At 42.8% G+C, this 19,250-nt stretch overlaps 1 protein-coding gene across 2 annotated transcripts in view; it reads right to left on the bottom strand.

Annotated features, from left to right (window-relative positions):
- Positions 1 to 19,250, bottom strand: part of LOC141272235 (uncharacterized) — a 146,728-nt gene that overhangs the window by 111,446 nt on the left and 16,032 nt on the right. The window contains exons 4-10 of one of the 2 annotated variants that reach the window (XM_073682736.1): positions 18,026 to 18,123; positions 17,869 to 17,947; positions 17,665 to 17,762; positions 17,508 to 17,586; positions 17,304 to 17,401; positions 17,064 to 17,181; positions 8,138 to 10,186 (exon numbers count right to left, since the gene is read on the bottom strand). In XM_073682736.1, the coding sequence (XP_073538837.1) occupies positions 8,295 to 10,186; positions 17,064 to 17,181; positions 17,304 to 17,401; positions 17,508 to 17,586; positions 17,665 to 17,762; positions 17,869 to 17,947; positions 18,026 to 18,123 (2,462 nt within the window). In that variant the 3' untranslated portion in view covers positions 8,138 to 8,294. Of the gene's footprint in view, positions 1 to 8,137; positions 10,187 to 17,063; positions 17,182 to 17,303; positions 17,402 to 17,507; positions 17,587 to 17,664; positions 17,763 to 17,868; positions 17,948 to 18,025; positions 18,124 to 19,250 lie in introns of those variants that run through there. The other variant, XM_073682745.1, reaches the window with a different exon arrangement.

Here is a 19,250-nt window from a genome sequence, read left to right as displayed (position 1 = left end):
GGAGGGAGGAGAGTCAGTGTCTCATTAAGAATCCTACTTCTGCTGTATCAGTCTGCAGGAATTTATTTTAACTTTCTTTCACTGCTTACGTCTCTCATGCTGTTACCCTTCTTTCTCAGTACTGCTTGACATCTCAGACTTTTTATGTGCCCTCCTCGTGCCTGATAACCTCTCCATTTATGTTGCACTACTCTGAATCCAGCCACCTTGTTGCCTCTGGAGGGGGGGGGGGAGGTGTGGTAGTGATAATGTGGGTGATCTGCTAGTTAAGACACAAGAAGAACATGACTGTGTACAAATAATGTCCCACTAGATAACCCAGACCATGAGCTCTTTGTGGATGAAATCATAAAAGCAGAGCACCAGCCCCCACACATGTCCACCCGGGAAGCTGAACTCCGTGCCCTTGAAGAAGCCTGCAGACACGCTAAAGACCAGACTGCCACGATTTATACAGACAGCCGCTATGCTTTCATGACTATGGACGTATATGGAGAGCTGGATCTCTCCTCACAGAGGCAAGTAAGCCTATCAAGAATGATAAATCCGTCCAACGCCAACGATGGAGGATCTACCTTTACCCGAGAAAGTTGCCATAGTGAAAGTCAAAGGCCATGCAAAGGATGACTCAACTACAGCTAAAGGCAACCACCTGACCAACCAGGCTGCAAAATCTGCAGCTTGCCAACCAAGAGACAATCCTGCCAGGGTGACAGCTGCACAGGTGGCCTCAGCCGCAGACCCACCAGTGACCTACGACCTTCTCCAGAAGCTGCAACAACATGCTGGTGTTGAAGAATTTGCCAGATGACAAGAGAAGGGAGCCATGCAGTCACCAGAAGGACTGTGGCACGTCGGAGACAAAGTTTGCCTTCTCCGAGTTCTGTATCCCATGATGGCTCAAGCTACCCACGGCAATACCCACATGTCAAACCTGCCATGACAGATCTCGTCCACTGCCATAGGTATGCTCCTGGTTTTAGTGTCGCTGCAGCCAAACACGTTCAAACCTGTCTGACCTGTGCACTCAAAAATGTGGGACGCACCACCAAGACGCCTATACGGTGGGTACGGAAAGTATTTAGACCCCTTTAAATTTTTCACTCTTTCTTTCATGGCAGACATTTGGTAAATTTTAAAAAGTTCATTTTTTTCTCATTAACCCCTTAACCCCCGAGGGTGGTTTGCACGTTAATGACCAGGCCAATTTTTACAATTCTGACCACTGTCACTTTATGAGGTAATTACTCTGAAACGCTTCAATGGATCCCCCTGATTCTGAGATTGTTTTTTCGTGACATATTGTACTTCATGACTGTGGTAAAATTTCTTTGATATCACTTGCGTTTATTTGTGAAAAAAACGGAAATTTGGCGAAAATTTTGCAATTTTCAAAATTTGAATTTTTATGCCCTTAAATCAGAGAGATATGTCACACAAAAGAGTTAATAAATAACATTTCCCACATGTCTACTTTACATCAGCACAATTTTGGAACCAAAATTTTTTTTTGTTAGGGAGCTATAAGGGTTAAAAGTTGACCAGCGATTTCTCATTTTTCCAACAAAATTTACAAAACCATTTTTTTAGGGACCACATCACATTTGAAGTCACTTTGAGAGGTCTATATGACAGAAAATACCCAAAAGTGACACCATTTTAAAAACTGCACCCCTCAAGGTGCTCAAAACCACATTCAAGAACTTTATTAACCCTTCAGGTGCTTCTCAGGAATTTTTGGAATGTGGAAGAAAAAAATGAACATTTAACTTTTTTCACAAAAATGTTACTTTAGACCCAATTTTTTTTATTTTCACAGGGGTAACAAGAAAAAATGGACCCCAAAATTTGTTGTACAATTTCCCCTGGGCACGCAGATACCCCATATGTGGGGAAAAAACACTGTTTGGGCGCACGGCAGGGCTCGGAAGGGAAGGAGCGCCATTTGACTTTTTGATTGGAAAATTTGCTTGAATAATTATCGGACGCCATGTTGCGTTTGGAGAGCCCCTGTGTGCCCAAACATTGGAGCTCCCCCACAAGTGACCCCATTTTGGAAACTAGACCCCCCAAGGCACCTATCTAGATGCATAGTGAGCACTTGGAACCCCCAGGTGCTTCACAAATTGATTCGTAAAAATGAAAAAGTGAAAAAAAAACACTTTTTCATTTTTATGAATCAATTTGTGAAGCACCTGGGGGTTCCAAGTGCTCACTATGCATCTAGATAGGTGCCTTGGGGGGTCTAGTTTCCAAAATGAGGTCACTTGTGGGGGAGCTCCAATGTTTGAGCACACAGGGACTCTCTAAATGCAACATGATATCCGCTAACAAATTGTCGGCTCAAATGGTTAGCGGACACCATGTTGCGTTTGGAGAGCCCCTGTGTGCCAAAACATTGGAGCTCCCCCACAAGTGACCCCATTTTGGAAACTAGACCCCCCAAGGCACCTATCTAGATGCATAGTGAGCACTTTGAACCCCCAGGTGCTTCACAAATTGATTCATAAAAATGAAAAAGGTTTTTTTTTTTTCACTTTTTCATTTTTACGAATCAATTTGTGAAGCACCTAGGGGTTCCAAGTGCTCACTATGCATCTAGATAGGTGCCTTGGGGGGTCTAGTTTCCAAAATGGGGTCACTTGTGGGGGAGCTCCAATGTTTGGGCACACAGGGACTCTCCAAACGCAACATGGTATCCGCTAACAAATTGTCGGCTCAAATTGTTAGCGGACACCATGTTGCGTTTGGAGAACCCCTGTGTGCCCAAACATTGGAGCTCCCTCACAAGTGACCCCATTTTGGAAACTAGACCCCCAAGGCACCTATGTAGATGCATAGTGAGCACTTGGAATCCCCAGGTGCTTCACAAATTGATTCATAAAAATGAAAAAGTGTTTTTTTTTTCACTTTTTCATTTTTACGAATCAATTTGTGAAGCACCTGGGGGTTCCAAGTGCTCACTATGCATCTATATAGGTGCCTTGGGGGGTCTACTTTCCAAAATGGGGTCACTTGTGGGGGAGCTCCAATGTTTGGGCACACAGGGACTCTCCAAATGCAACATGGTATCCGCTAACAAATTGTCGGCACAAATTGATAGCGGACACCATGTTGCGTTTGGAGAGCCCCTGTGTGCCCAAACATTGGAGCTCCCTCACAAGTGACCCCATTTTGGAAACTAGACCCCCCAAGGCACCTATCTAGATGCATAGTGAGCACTTCGAACCCCCAGGTGCTTCACAAATTGATTCATAAAAATTAAAAAGTGTTTTTTTTTTCACTTTTTCATTTTTATGAATCAATTTGTGAAGCACCTGGGGGTTCCAAATGCTCACTATGCATCTGGATAGGTGCCTTGGGGGGTCTAGTTTCCAAAATGGGGTCACTTGTGGGGGAGCTCCAATGTTTAGGCACGCAGGGGCTCTCCAAACGCAACATGGCGTCCGCTAACAATTTGAGCCGATTTTCCATTCAATTTGTTAGCGGACACCATGTCGAGTTTGGAGAGCCCCTGATGTGCCTAAACAGTGGAGCTCCCCCACAAGTGACCCCATTTTGGAAACTATACCCCTCAAGGATTTTATTAAGGTGTATAGTGAACATTTTGAACCCAGAGGTACGACACAGAATTTGATAACATTAGGTCATCATATTGAATAAGTTGTCATTAGTCTTGAGCGCAAGTGCTCGCTACTTGAGTTTGCATCGGGTACTCAGGTATGCACCATGTACAGCGCGTGCTCGAGTGACATGCTCGAGTCTCTGCCCCGCATGTTTCACGGTTATTAGACACCCCAAAAAAAAACATGCGGGGATCGCTCGTGCATGGAAGGCAATCCCCGCAAAGTTTTTTTGGCCGCGAAGCATATGGGGCGGAGACTCGAGCATGTCACTCAAATACCCACGATACTCAATGCATACCAGAGCACCCGATGCAAACTCAAGTAGCGAGCACTTGCGCTCAACACTAGTCACCATATCGTCATCTTTTTTTCTTACTTTTGAAAAAAATCCCAACCCCATCACAACCCTAACCCCAAACCCAGCCCTAACCCTAGCCCAACCCTAACCCGAGAGTTTATTTTTTACGCCGTTCCTCATGCGGTATAAGTGATTAGATGACTTTATTCTTCGGGTTGGTGTGATTACAGCAATACCAGAATCATATGGGGTTTTTATGATTGACAGCTGTCACACACTAAAAGACGCATTTTTTGTAAAATCTAGTTTGCATCACCATATTTTGAGAGCTATAATTTTTCCAGATTTTGGCAGACAGTCATGCGACGGCTCGTTTTTTGCGGGATGAGTTGACGTTGTTATTTGTGCCATTTTCAGGCAAGTGACATTTTTTGATCGCTTTCTATTCTGATTTTTGGGAGGCAGAATAAACAATAACCAACAATTCAGGAATTGTTTTTTTTGTTTATTTTTTATTCTGTTCAGCGTGTGGTAAAATTGACAAGGCAGGTTTATTCTTCGGGTCAGTACGTTTATAGCGGTACCACATTTATATAGTTTTTCTATGTTTTGCACTTTTACATAATAAAAGCTATTTTATAGAAAAAAATATTTTTTAGCATAGCTTTATTCTGAGAGCTATAACTTTTTTATTTTTCGGATGATGGAGCTGTATGGTGGCTTGTTTTTTGCAGGACGAGATAACGTTTTCAGCGGTAACATTTTTATTTATATTTGTCTTTTTGATTGCGTATTATTCCATTTTTTGTTTGGCGGTAGGGTGATAAAGCATTGTATTTTGCTTTGTTTTTTTTGTTTTTTTTTACCCGTGTTCACTGAAGGGGTTAACTAGTGGGACAGTTTTATAGGTCAGGTTGTTCCAGACGCGGCGATACCAAATATGTGTACTTTTATTGTTTTGTTTTTTTTATAATAATATTTATTGATGGGTACATTATATTTTTATTTTTGGTGGATTATTTTTTTTATTTATTTTTTTATATTTTTGCAATTTTTTTTTTTTTTCACTTTCTGATACTTTTTATACTTTATTACTTTCTCCCACTATGGGACTTTCACTTTTTTTTCCTCTGATCGCCTGCATGGCACAGGAATACAGCACCATCCCTGTGCCATGCAGGCTGTCAGAGCTGGACCTGGAGAAGATTGTTTGGAGATGCACTGCGCATGTCCAAAAAATCTTCCTGCTGTCTGGTGACCTGGATGTTGTCATGACGACATCGGGTCATCATGGCAACATCCTGGAAGCCACAGCAGACAGCGCTGGAAGCCGGAAGAGGAGGTGAGTATCTGCGATCACCTCCCCTTGCCACCGCAATGCTGCGATCGACTTCGATCGCAGCATCGCGGGGGTTAATGTGCTGGGAGCGGTCAAGAATGGTCACAGAGTTGTTCTGAAGCCATTCCTTTGTTATTTTAGCTGTGTGCTTAGGGTCATTGTCTTGTTGGAAGGTGAACCTTCGGGTAAGTCTGAGGTCCAGAGCACTCTGGAAGAGGTTTTCATCCAGGATATCTCTGTACTTGGCCGCATTCATGTTTCCTTCAATTGCAACCAGTTGTCCTGTCCCTGCAGCTGAAAAACACCCCCATAGCATGAAGCTGCCACCACCATGTTTCACTGTAGGGATTGTATTGGGCAGGTGATGAGCAGTGCCTGGTTTTCTCCACACATACCGCTTAGAATTATCACCAAAAAGTTCTATCTTCATGTGTTTTTGAGCAAACTCTATGCGGGCTTTCATATGTCTTGCACTGAGGAGAGGCTTCCGTCGGGCCACTCTGCCATAAAGGCCCGACTGGTGGAGGGCTGCAGTGATAGTTGACTTTGTGGAACTTTCTCCCATCTCCCTACTGCATCTCTGGAGCTCAGCCACAGTGATCTTGGGGTTCTTCTTTACCTCTTTCACCAAGGCTCTTCTCCCACAGTTTGGCTGGACGGCCAGGTCTAGAAAGACTTCTGGTGGTCCAAAACTACTTCTATTTAAGGATTATGGAGGTCTCTGTGCATTACCTTGAGTAATGCAGAAATTCTTTTGTAACCTTGGCCAGATCTGTGCCTTGCCACAATTCTGTCTCTGAGCTCCTTGGGCAGTTCCTTTGAGCTCATGATTCTTATTTGGGCTGACATGCACTGTGAGCTGTGATCAAGTCCTATCAGTTTAATGAAACCATTTAGAGAACAGAATTTGACTGTGTTCATTTTGAGAACCACGGATTAGGTCTGAGGGAGGATTAGTGAAAGAGAGAAAGGGGGAAAAAATGGGGGAAAGACTTAAGAGAAAGACAATTACTCTGTCTGAAAAATGATGATAACTTCTTCCTCTCGGAAAGAAAAAAAAAATATAGGGAGGGATGGAAACAAACAAAAAGAGAAGAAGAAATCAGTTGGGAGCCTTCCCCAGCCACAAAGAAAGTCCTCAAAGAGGAGGACTACTAGGGAAAAATAGAAAATTCCACACCCGTCAAGCGGAATGTAGATACCCTTAGTGGAAACGCGCTTTCTATGGAGGGTAGCCCCCCCCACCGGTTCGGTCCGCAGACCCATAATGACTTAATAAATGTATTATTATGAGAAATGAATACTATCTACCAAAACCTGAATGCCCAACTCGTATATAACAATATCTATACATGTGTGCTTATACCAACTTGATATAGGAATCCCCGACTGCTAAGCATTAATCAGTATCAAAGAGAACAATGAGTGAGAACAGTGAAGCCAGTCAATCCGGAGGTGATGCTTTTTCTTCCATATTGCGACCTCCATTTCGCATGTCAAAATTGTGTGTCTTCCTTTTTTGAGGGCAAGGTGTGTCATTTCTTCCAAGGCCTCTAGGAAGACCCGGCCACTCTGATGGGAGCACTTGGACCGACGGAATTCCCAGTCCGTTAGTGAACGTTGGTAAATCTCCCAGAATTCGCAAAACATGTAGAGTTCCAGATTGTCTCACTTGAAGTCTAAAAGGATAGCCCCAAGAATAAAGGATTTTTTGTTGTCTCAGTATGTCGAGCAGGGGCTTCAGGGCACGACTCTTCTGAAGTGTGCGCCAGGACAGATCATGCATAATCTGAATAACATGTTCATTGAAGATGATAGGTTCCAATATGCGGGCTTTAGCAAGAATGTATCCAGCGTATGACATATCTAGGTCTGTTTACATCAGTAGACTTGGGTCCAAGGGATCTGTGAGCCCTGTCAAATTCTATGTCTTAGTCACGTGGTAGATTTAATATAGAATTAAAGATGCAGCGTAAAGATTCCTCCAGCTTATTCTGGGAGGCCTGTAATTCTGATGTTATTGCGTCTCCCTCTATTTGCTATATCGTCCACCAAATCAGACAGATATTCCAGTTGCTGAGAGTGAGCTGCAGCCGTCTGTCCATGTGTGTGTAATCTCTGAGAGATGGCCTCTATGGCTTTCATCATTAGCCACCACCCTTTCAGACAGCTGCTGAAGTTTCCCTCTGATAGCAGCAGTCTCAGCCCTATAGGATGCTTCCAGCCTAGAGATATAATTCTCCATATCTCGCACATATATGAGCCTTAAGATCTTCCCATACAGTCTGTGCCTGAATAGATACTTTGCTTGCCAGGCCCTCTGAATGATCAGGAATGCCACATGAGAAATCTCTCAGCCTGTGCAAGGAGCTGCTCACTGCATGTGAATAAGAAGCATGAGATGTCCCCTTCTGCCCCTGGATAGCAACTCACGGTCCCTGATGTAGATAATGCTGGTCCTCCATCCGCCATCTTCTTTCCAGTCAGAGAGCTTGCTAGCTCCGGTGTGAGGCCCGCAGAACTCCTCAGATATCGGGAAATACCCGTCGCAGACACGACCGAAGGACGTCTATTTGCTTGGCCGGCACTGGGGCGCTTCTTAGCTGACATTTGGTGGAAAATAGTGTTTCTTAATTGGGTCTGCAGACATCACCCAGGCAGGAGCTGAACTGCTGCACGTCCTCACTCCTCCAATGCCAGGTCACCCCCCCCCCCACCGTTACATATTATTAACCTTACTTTCATGTTATTGATTAACAAAAATGTTCTATGAAACTCAGTGTTTGCAAAATTTTAGAAATTGTTCCTGTGTTCAGTGAGGTATTAATTAAAATCATACTTATCAAAGGGGGTGTACTCATTTATGCTCAGCACTGTTTATTAAAATTCATAAAACACAGAAAATATAATTACAGATTCTTTCCCGTATGACTTCTCTCTCGTGTAACAAGATTTGATTTCTTTACAAAAGATTTCCCATACAGTGAACATGTTTAGTAAGACTTGATTTATCTGTAAAGCATTTCTCACGCTATGAACATGAATACGGCTTTTCTCCTGTGTGACTTCTCCCATGTTTATGAAGTTGTGATTTATATGTAAAGCATTTTCCACATTGTAAACATGAAAAGGGTTTCTCTCCTGTGTGAATTTTTTGATGTTGAACAAGATTTGATTTAACTTTAAAACATTTCCCACATTCTGAACATGAATACGGCTTCTCTCCTGTATGAATTTTCTGATGTCTAATAAGACTCCCTTTATCGGTGAAGGCCTTCCCACATTCTGAACATGCAAATGGAGTCTCTCCTTTATGAATTTTCTGATGTTTAATAAGACTCCCTTTATTTGTGAAGGACTTCCCACATTCCAAACATGAAAATGGCTTTTCTCCTGTGTGAATTCTCACATGTCTAAGATATTTAGATCTATTTACAAAGCTGTTCTCACATTCTGAACAGGAGTATGGCTTTGTTCCTGCATGCATTCTCTGATGTGTAATAAGATTCCCTTTATGTGCGAAGGACTTCTCACATTCTGAACACGAATATGGCTTCTCTCCTGTGTGAATTCTCTGATGCATAATAAGCCCACTTTTATCTGTGAAAGACTTCTCACATTCCGAACATGAATACGGCTTCTCCCCAGTGTGACTTCTCTCGTGTTTCATAAGACCTGATCTATCTGTAAAGCATTTCTCACAGAGTGAACATGAATATGTCTTTTCTCCTGTGTGAATTCTCTGATGTTTATTAAGTCGTGATTTATCTGTAAAGCATTTTCCGCATTGTAAACAGGAAAATGGTTTCTCCCCGGTGTGAATTCTTTGATGTATAACAAACCTTGATTTAGCTCTAAAAGATTTCTCACATTTTAAACATGAATACGGTGCCTCTCCTGTATGAATTTTCTGATGTTTAGTAAGATACCCTTTATCTCTGAACGCCTTCCCACATTCTGAACATGAAAATGGAGTCTCTCCTGTATGAATTCTGTGATGTCTAATAAGAGTCCCTTTCTCTGTGAAGGCCTTCCCACATTCTGAACATGAAAATGGCTTTTCTCCTGTGTGATTTCTCACATGTCTATGATATTTAGATCTATTTGTAAAGCTGTTCTCACATTTTGAACAGGAGTATGGCTTTGCTCCTGTATGCATTCTCTGATGTGTAATAAGACTCCCTTTAGTAGTGAAGGACTTCCCACATTCCGAACATGAAAATGGCTTTTCTCCTGTGTGAATTCTCTCATGTATAACAAATTTTGATTTATTTGTAAAGCATTTCCCACATTCTGAACATGAATACGGCTTCTCTATCGTGTGACTACTTTCGTGTTTCACAAGATTTGATTTATCTATGAAGGACTTCTCACAGTGTGAACATGAAAATGGCTTTTCTCCTGTGTGAATTCTCTCATGTATAACAAATTTTGATTTATCTGTAAAGCATTTCCCACATTCTGAACATGAATACAGCTTCTCTCCTGTGTGAATTCTGTGATGTGTAATAAGACTCCCCTTATTTTTGAAGGACTTCTTACATTCCGAACATGAAAATGGCTTTTCTCCTGTGTGACTTCTCTCATGTCTAAGACATTGTGATTTAATTGTAAAGCATTTCCCACAATCTGAACAGGAGTATGGTTTTTCCCCTTTGTCTTTTCTTGGTGTTAAAAAATCGGAGCTTTTAGTAAATTGCTTATCACACTGAAATCTTGTATTCACTGTGTCACCTGGAATTGTGGTAACAATGTGAGATTGTTCAGGAGAGGGTTCCTCATGATCAGGAGGATTATAAGAAGGTGAAGTGCTGTGAAGTCCAGGAGGTGCAGGAAGGGTGATGAGGTTTTCTCCATTAGAGTGCTTCATGAGATCTTCTTTTTTACAATTTAGTGATAAACCGTTATTCTCACAAGGATTTCCTATCAGGATGAAAGATAGAAAAAAATCACATCTAATCTACAACACAGAAGGGATTTCTACATTTATTTTATGGAGCTCACAATGAAGGCTCTAGTTAGCAAAAGTGCCGGTAATAAGGAAAACAACTACATGCCATAACATTAACACAATGATGATATTTAATTTTATTATCCAACAACGTTTTTTTCTAAAATTGTATAAATAAAAGTTGTTAGTTAATAAAATTAAATATGGTTTCATAACAACATACAATCAGTCCCATAGTAATATTAGGGGGGGGGGCACTATCTAAGTATTGGACAATTCTGGTGAATGACCCTGTCCTTACAAGAAATAGATTTTTTTATTATAACATTGTTTTTTTGTAGAAATATTCTTAGAATCTTAATAAGATCAGATCAGTCAGTCAGATCAGAAGTCCCCCTGACTCTCTCCACACAAGGATCCCTAACACAGACCTCCAGCAGAGGTTCCTATGGTTGTGGGGGAACAAAATGTCTCAGTTGTAATATAAGTCACAGATGTAGAACATTCTCATCCCCGGTCACAGGGGAAATTTTCCCTATTAATCAATTTTTAAACGGTAACACCAATTATATCATTTATCAGCCGCAGTGTGACTGCAATCTCCAGTATGTCGGTCTCACGACTCGAGCGATTCACAACAGAATGAACAGTCATAGACACAACATACGGAATGGTATTATTACACGGTGCGTCCAAGCATTTCCTCACTGATCACAGGAAAGATCCCAATTGTCTGAAACGAGCCCTTTTAGAACAGATCATCACACATCCAATAGGTTCCAGAAACCGGTCGACAGGGAGTCATATTGGATATTGAACCATCCACCGTCACCGGAAGGTCTCAATGATTGTACAGACAACACCGTTCACTGAGGATTTGCTTGGATATTATTGTAAACCGCACAATTTTTTGCCTTTTATACTGAAATTGTTATAAGGACTAATATTTTACTTTGTTTTCATCTGTAAATCGTTTTTGAGTGCGTTTTACGTAGGAATTGTAAATGTTATTAACATTGTATGTAAATTTTTAACACATGTGAATGAATGTGATTGGAGGCTATCCAACCATTAAGGTTGTGATGTCATTATGGATGGTATAAATGACGGCCGGTATCACTCAGATTGTATCATCCTGATGAAGGAGCTGCACCGGCTCAGTAATTCGTAGCTTCATAAAATAAGTTTTAAAACTCTCCCTACATCCTTGGCAGATCTTCTGGAAGCCCATTTTTTACTTATATTTTTATCCTAAATGTATTTTCTGGATCTCACAATGAAGACCCTCGTCAGTGAAAGTACCGGTAATAAGGAGGACAACTACATGCCATAACATTAACACAATGACGGGTAAAGTGAATGACACTTATAAACTGGTGACATTGGCACAAGTCAGGGGTGGCAGAGACTAGACAGCAAATAGACAGTCATTTGTTAAAAAATAAATTGAGTTAAATATCTTGTAAAAATCCCTGGGCTCTGCTAATTCTGCTCTTTTCCGTTTTGCACTGTGTCACTCCATTGCAGAGATATTCACATTTGTTCCTCCTGGAGCGCACTATGTGAAATCTCTGCGTTCTTCAGTCGTCTCCGGGGACATGTGCTTTCTCCAGTCTTCCCAGATACTGACAATCACAGCGTGGCAGCCTCACGCTAGAGCAGATGCCGAGCTGTGATTAGTAGCATCTGGGAGGGGTGAAAGCAAATGTCCCCAAAGACGACTCTGAAGAAAGGCCAGCTGGACAGCAAGGTAGAGATTTCACATGATGCACTCCAGAAGGAACAAATCTGAATATCTCTGCAATAGAGTGACGCAGTGCAAAACGGAAAACAGTGGAAGACTCAGCGGAGCTCGGGGGTTTTTAAAAGACATTTTACTCAATCTTTTGGAGCAAGTGACAAATCCTCTTTACAGTTTATGTTTTAGAAGAAGGAAAAGTGGTCAAACGTATGTCAAGGCAACTAGTTTAGTGTATCTGAAAAGTAAACTTGTTTACCCAGTATGCACCGTCGTTCATAGAAAATAAGAGTGTCCATGCTCCCCCTGTCCACCACTAAAAGTGCTTGTAATGGGCAAGAGAGTGTGAGGAGTGGATGATGGAGCAGGAGAAGATGGCGTCTTCTGATGAATCACATCTGCATCACGTGGCCGGCCGGTGATTGTGCGTCAGTTCCCTGGGGCAGAGCTGGGGCAGGGGGCGCTATGAGAAGACTTTTCCATTACTGAGATAGGAGAGGACAGTCACTACTGGTCAGAGTCCATGTAGATGGGAGGAGCTCGGCCTCTAGCCCCGCCCTCCTCTCCCCTCCCCCTACACAGAATCTTATCAGGAGCGGCCGTCACCTCCGATCTCAGTGATGGAACAATGTTTCCTAACTGAATAGAGATTTTACCCCGGAACCGAGAATCCTGAGACGGAAGAAGAAATACGCAGATTTCTGTGGAGACTCCGGGGAGAAAGTCTCCTATTTCCATCTCGTCTATTCTTACAATTCATGAAGTTTATTCCTCTTATTCTTGTGTAATAAAGACTGATCAGGGCGTTGTGTATATTATATGGGAACAATGAGGAATACTGTCACCATGTAACAATACATCGCTTATGGTTTATGGCCGCCAGGATTTGGTAACACAAAAATGTCTGAAAAGAAACAAAGTATTTATTGTAGAAAAGTCCTAAAAGAAAAAAATAAATATATTGTTATTGGCTTGGATCAGTTGTATTACCGCAGTTACAGCGACCCTCCACCCCGGGACTGGACACTACACATTTCCCTGTACAGTCCCCTATGGGGTCCTCTGCCCTCCGCTGCCCCCTCAGATCGGTGGTCCCTTCCCCCGGCTTCCAGGACGGCCAGTGCAGTGGTATGGGGAGTGCAGTAATACGTCTACCCCACCCTCCCCTACCTTTCCTGTGCTGTGACCTATGGGGCAGCGTCACATCCTATTAATCTCCCAGCAGTCTGCGGGGCGTCACCAGTTACAGATGTATTCTGCACCTGCTTTCATTGCTCCTGTTTGTCTTTGGTAACCTTGTCTGGCTTCCATAATACCCCGGGATGACTTAGGCCTCCATCTACAGGACCATTCTTACTCTTAATTTGATATCGTTAATATTATCTGAAGGCATTATTGGCTCTTCTTCACAAGCATTAGTACAACTAGAGCGGCCGATATGCAGTTTAGGACTGATACAAGTAAGTAGTAATCATCCTTCCTATTAACGAGCCCTCACTGCACTTATACAGATTCACATGTTCATATCTAAATATCTATATACCACGGATTTCCATCTGGATATTTATACGTCTTCTAACGATAACATTTATCAACACAATATCAGTTAGTTGCTATATGATTAATGTATCTCACATAATAACAATCACTGTTACACTTCATTATATCCGGTACTCTGTAGTTTGATTGACAAATATGGTGTTTAATATTCAACATCCCCAAAGATCTAATTGCAGCCGGAGTCTATTACATCATTTATATAGAGTCCTTTTTTTTTGCGAGATGGCAGTGTGCATGTGCGTTTCCCGGCTCTCACAAACTTCCGGGAGTGCGCCCACACTGACCGCATGGGTACCACATAGCGACATACGATCCCCCTGATTGGACACAGTGATATATATTAAGGCAGAGGCCCCAGAAGAAGCAAGGCGAAACGTGTGTCGGGGTGAGAGGAGGCTACGGACATCAATATACAGTACAGACCAAAAGTTTGGACACACCTTCTAATTTAAAGATTTTTCTGTATTTTCATGACTATGAAAATTTTACATTCACACTGAAGGCATCAAAACTATGAATTAACACATGTGGAATTATATACTTAACAAAAAAGTGTGAAACAACTGAAAATATGTCTTGTATTCTAGGTTCTTCACAGTAGCCACCTTTTGCTTTGATGACTGCTTTGCACACTCTTGGCATTCTCTTGATGAGCTTCAAGAGGTAGTCACCGGAAATGGTTTTCACTTCACAGGTGTGCCCGGTCAGGTTTAATAAGTGGGATTTCTTGCCTCTTAAATGGGGTTGGGACCATCAGTTGTGTTGTGCAGAAGTCTGGTTGATACACAGCTGATAGTCCTACTGAATAGACTGTTAGAATTTGTATTATGGCAAGAAAAAAGCAGCTAAGTAAAGAAAAACGAGTGGCCACCATTACTTTAAGAAATGAAGGTCAGTCAGTCCGAAAAATTGGGCAAACTTTGAAAGTGTCCCAAAGTGCAGTTGCAAAAACCATCAAGCGCTACAAAGAAACTGGCTCACATGAGGACCGCCCCAGGAAAGGAAGACCAAGAGTCACCTCTGCTTCTGAGGATAAGTTTATCTGAGTCACCAGCCTCAGAAACCGCAGGTTAACAGCAGCTCAGATTAGAGACCAGGTCAATGCCACACAGAGTTCTAGCAGCAGACACATCTCTACAACAACTGTTAAGAGGAGACTTTGTGCAGCAGGCCTTCATGGTAAAATAGCTGCTAGGAAACCACTGCTAAGGACAGGCAACAAGCAGAAGAGACTTGTTTGGGCTAAAGAACACAAGGAATGGACATTAGACCAGTGGAAATCTGTGCTTTGGTCTGATGAGTCCAAATTTGAGATCTTTGGTTCCAACCACCGTGTCTTTGTGCGACGCAGAAAAGGTGAACGGATGGACTCTACATGCCTGGTTCCCACCGTGAAGCATGGAGGAGGAGGTGTGATGGTGTGGGGGTGCTTTGCTGGTGACACTTTTGGGGATTTATTCAAAATTGAAGGCATACTGAACCAGCATGGCTACCACAGCATCTTGCAGCGGCATGCTATTCCATCCGAATGACCCCAAACACACCTCCAGGCTGTGTAAGGGCTATTTGACCAAGAAGGAGAGTGATGGGGTGCTAAGCCAGATGACCTGGCCTCCACAGTCACCAGACCTGAACCCAATCGAGATGGTTTGGGGTGAGCTGGACCGCAGAGAGAAGGCAAAAGGGCCAACAAGTGCTAAGCATCTCTGGGAACTCCTTCAAGATTGTTGGAAGACCATTTCCGGTGACTACCTCTTGAAGCTCATCAAGAGAATGCCAAGAGTGTGCAAAGCAGTCATTAAAGCAAAAGGTGGCTACTTTGAAGAACCTAGAATATAAGACATATTTTCAGTTGTTTCACACTTTTTTGTTAAGTATATAATTCCACATGTGGTAATTCATAGTTTTGATGCCTTCAGTGTGAATGTACAATTTTCATAGTCATGAAAATACAGAAAAATCTTTAAATGAGGTGTGTCCAAACTTTTGGTCTGTACTGTATACCTTATGACAGGTGATTACTAAAGCTTTAATTGATATACTGGTATATAAGACCCTAGTTTTGAGAATTATTGTCTAGGAATTCTCTGGATATCTTTCCTTTGATTGTTATATCGAGTTTTCTTAATGAAAGTTTATGTCTGCACTCCAGTCCTGTGTATGTATGTATGTATGTATGTATGTATGTATGTATGTATGTATGTATGTGTGTGTATATATATATATATATATATATATATATATATATATATATATATATATATATATATATATATATATATATATATATATATATATATATATACACATATATATATATATTTACACATATATATATATATTTACACGTATATATATATATATTTACACATATATATATATATATTTACACATTTCTTAAACTGATTGAGATTCACAGTATTACATTGGATGATCCTCGTACTGCCCTCTGGAGTCAGTGTCTGTTTTTACTTTTTTTTATCCGACATGTTATGATTCTTGTTTTTAATTAATTCAAAATAAAGAGTATATTCTTTTATTATTATTTGGAACTCTTCATTTTTCTGGGATTAAAATTTCCCAGGAAAAGTTTATAATATAGTGAATCTCTCCATATTACAAGATTCACCATAAATGAGACGCTGACAGGGGATATAATCCGTGCATGGTGAAGGGCGCCCCCTCTGGACAATATCTTATCTCCATGTTTATATGTTGATTGGACCAGGTCTCAAAAACCAACATGATGTAAGATAACGACACCTCTAGATGCGGCCATCGCAGCTGTTTGTAGATATGAGCTCCTAATCCCTTTTATGATGAAGCAATTCTCCACCCGGCACAGAGGACTAAACATCGGTCATGTACTGTCACCTACCTGGTGTCCTCCGCTTGTCTCCGACTGAGACCTGTGTTCTGGTCCTCCTACATCCAAGATGGCCTCCATAGTGGCAGAGGGATGACAGCCGTATGTCTGACCCACACCTCCATAGGACGGCACTTATTGACTTACCATAGGGGTCTTCATGCCACCGGGCGGCCGGCCTGGATGAGGAGGGACCAGAACGCCGGCCTCAGTGTAGGAGGCAGTGGGAGGCAAACAGAGGCGACAGGTAGGACGACTCTACATGTGACATGTGTCGTCACTCGTCAGCACCCGGCAGAGGCTGCTACATCCCCGAGATCCATAGGACGGGAAGATTCATCACCTGGAGCACAAGCTCAGTCATTTATATGGCAGCACGGACTTGTGTAAGGAAAATATGGACGTAAAGGATGGAAGGAATATTATAGAAGGCAAAGGAAAACTAATATGTGATTCCTAAATCATAAAGAAGAGGTGTGGAGGCGGCCCCGGTATTCATCGGTGCACAGCCGGACTCTACAGGAGCAGCCGCGCCATCACCGGACGCTTCTGCTGTGATGTGGACGGCGGATAAAGCTTCACTGCACCGGAGACTGCACACGATATCACACGCCGGTCATCATCATCATCATCACACGCCGGTCATCATCATCATCATCATCACACGCCGGTCATTATTACACACCTGTGGAAACATCTACAGGAATCTCCTCCTTCACGTCACTCACACACGGCTGATCCCTCCTCGTCATCGCTTCTTCTTCTGTCTCGTCCTTCACTTTATTCTTAGTCGGATCTTCCTCCTGATATATCAGATGTAACAATCAGCACAATACAAGAAACCACCAAAATATACGACATCTATGACCTCGATCAGAAATGTCCCCCCATATACAGATCCGGTACAGGGCTCAGCACCGTCTACCTGATGACTCTCCGGGATGTTGTGATTCTCCTCTGGACAGTCCTGGGGATACAGAGGACGGGGACATCTCTCTGGTGGATTTCTCCTTCTGAATCCATCTGTAGGAAACACAAAGTGACGGAATAGATTGTGTCATGTGATGATGAGATGATGGGAGTAGTAGTAGGTGACCACAGAACAGACATGACAGTCTGCCCTCCTCACCCTGCTGATCGGCCCATATTGAGGTCGCCTCTTGTGCTCCATGTATAACCTCAACCTTAATATCAATCAGATCTTCACCCTAAAAAGAAAAATGTAAGATGAGCTCAGGTCCAATCACTTCATGGTCAGATGTTGTGGGGACTTCAGCACCGTCTACCTGATGACTCTCCGGGATGTTGTGATTCTCCTCTGGACAGTCCTGGGGATACAGAGGACGGGGACATCTCTCTGGTAGATTTCTCCTCCTGGATCCATCTGTAGGAAACACATAGTGACGGAATAGATTGTGTCATGTGATCATGAGATGATGGTAGTAGTAGTAGATGACCACAGAACAGACATGACAGTCTCCCCTCCTCACCCTGCTGATCGGCCCATATTGCGGTCATCTCTTCTGCTTCATCGATAACCTCAACCTTAATATCAATCAGATTTTCACCCTACAAAGAACAATGTAAGATGAGCTCAGGTCCCATCACGTCATGGTCAGATGTTGTGGGGACTTCAGTGTCATCTACCTGATGATCCTCCGGGATGTTGTGATTCTCCTCTGGACAGTCCTGGGGATACAGAGGACGGGGACAACTCTCTGGTGGATTCCTCCTCCTGGATCCATCTGTGGAGACACAGAGACTGAATACATGACCTGCCGTGTATCTGTCTATATATGAGACTCGTCTCCTAGAACCGGTAATTCTATGTTTATGTATCAGGGAAAAAATTACATTGCTGTGGTCCTCACCACCGGTACCGAGGTCCCAGCACATTGTGGGCCTCGAGTATGAAGTGATAATCAGCGAGGCCAAAGCCTAATGCTCTCTGCTCTGCACTCGGAGGATGAAGACCCTGAGGAGAGGGACAGAGAAGACCCTCGTCAGTCATATGAAGGAGCCGTACTAAGAAACACAACTCCAAGTTTTCGCTTCCACCAGGGATGGAACCACAGAGGAGCTGGAGAAAGCTCCACATTTCCATCCATCAGTTTCTTCTCTCCTAATTCACTGTATGGAGATTGGGGGAAGGACGGTGACCATTCACCAGGGATTGTATTTTGAGAGTTCATGTTGTCACCATGAGGACACGGCCTCCCTCCTGGACAGGATCCTCTGGGATCACTCTAAGAGCAGAGAACCTGTCGATGTGGAGATTTATCTCTATTTAAAGAAGAATAAAAACGTGGTAAATCCGCATGGTTCAGTGAACACATGTGGATTTACCTGCATACAATAGAACACAGTGTTTTGGACACAGAAAAAATATGCTGCGTCCAAAGCGCTGCTACGTCTGGATCGTGGGCACATAGCCTAAAATTAGAAAAAACGTTGTGGTCTCCCGCGTCATTTTCATAACCAGCAGAGGGAAAGCTGACCGCTGGGATCTGATATCAGTAGCTGGGGAAGGGGCTATTAGCCAAAAATGTTCCCTGGCTATTAATAACAGCCCACAGCTGTTTGCTTAGCCTTTACTGGCTAGATTACAGGGGGACCCCAGAAAAAAATTGACGTAGGGTTCCTCTATAAAATCTAACCAGAAAAGGCTAAACAGACAGCTGCGGGCTGATGTTAATAGCCAGGGAAGGGGTCATGAAGGGGGCATTAGTAAGATGCGCCAAATCTGGAGCTTAGCCTCAGCTCTTCCCACTCCTGTGTAGCGGTGGAGACTGGGGTAATGGGGTTGGGGATCATGTCAGACTTGTATTGGCAGCTGACATGAAGCTCAGGTTAGTAAGGGAGGGCATCTATA

Source organism: Phyllobates terribilis, unplaced genomic scaffold (genome assembly GCF_046119375.1).
Source record: "Phyllobates terribilis strain yellow unplaced genomic scaffold, ASM4611937v1 Scaffold_1__5_contigs__length_1240528914, whole genome shotgun sequence".
In the NCBI taxonomy this organism is placed as follows: domain Eukaryota; kingdom Metazoa; phylum Chordata; class Amphibia; order Anura; family Dendrobatidae; genus Phyllobates; species Phyllobates terribilis.
Note: the sequence above shows the minus strand (reverse complement) of the source record. Positions and strands in the feature narration are given on the sequence as shown.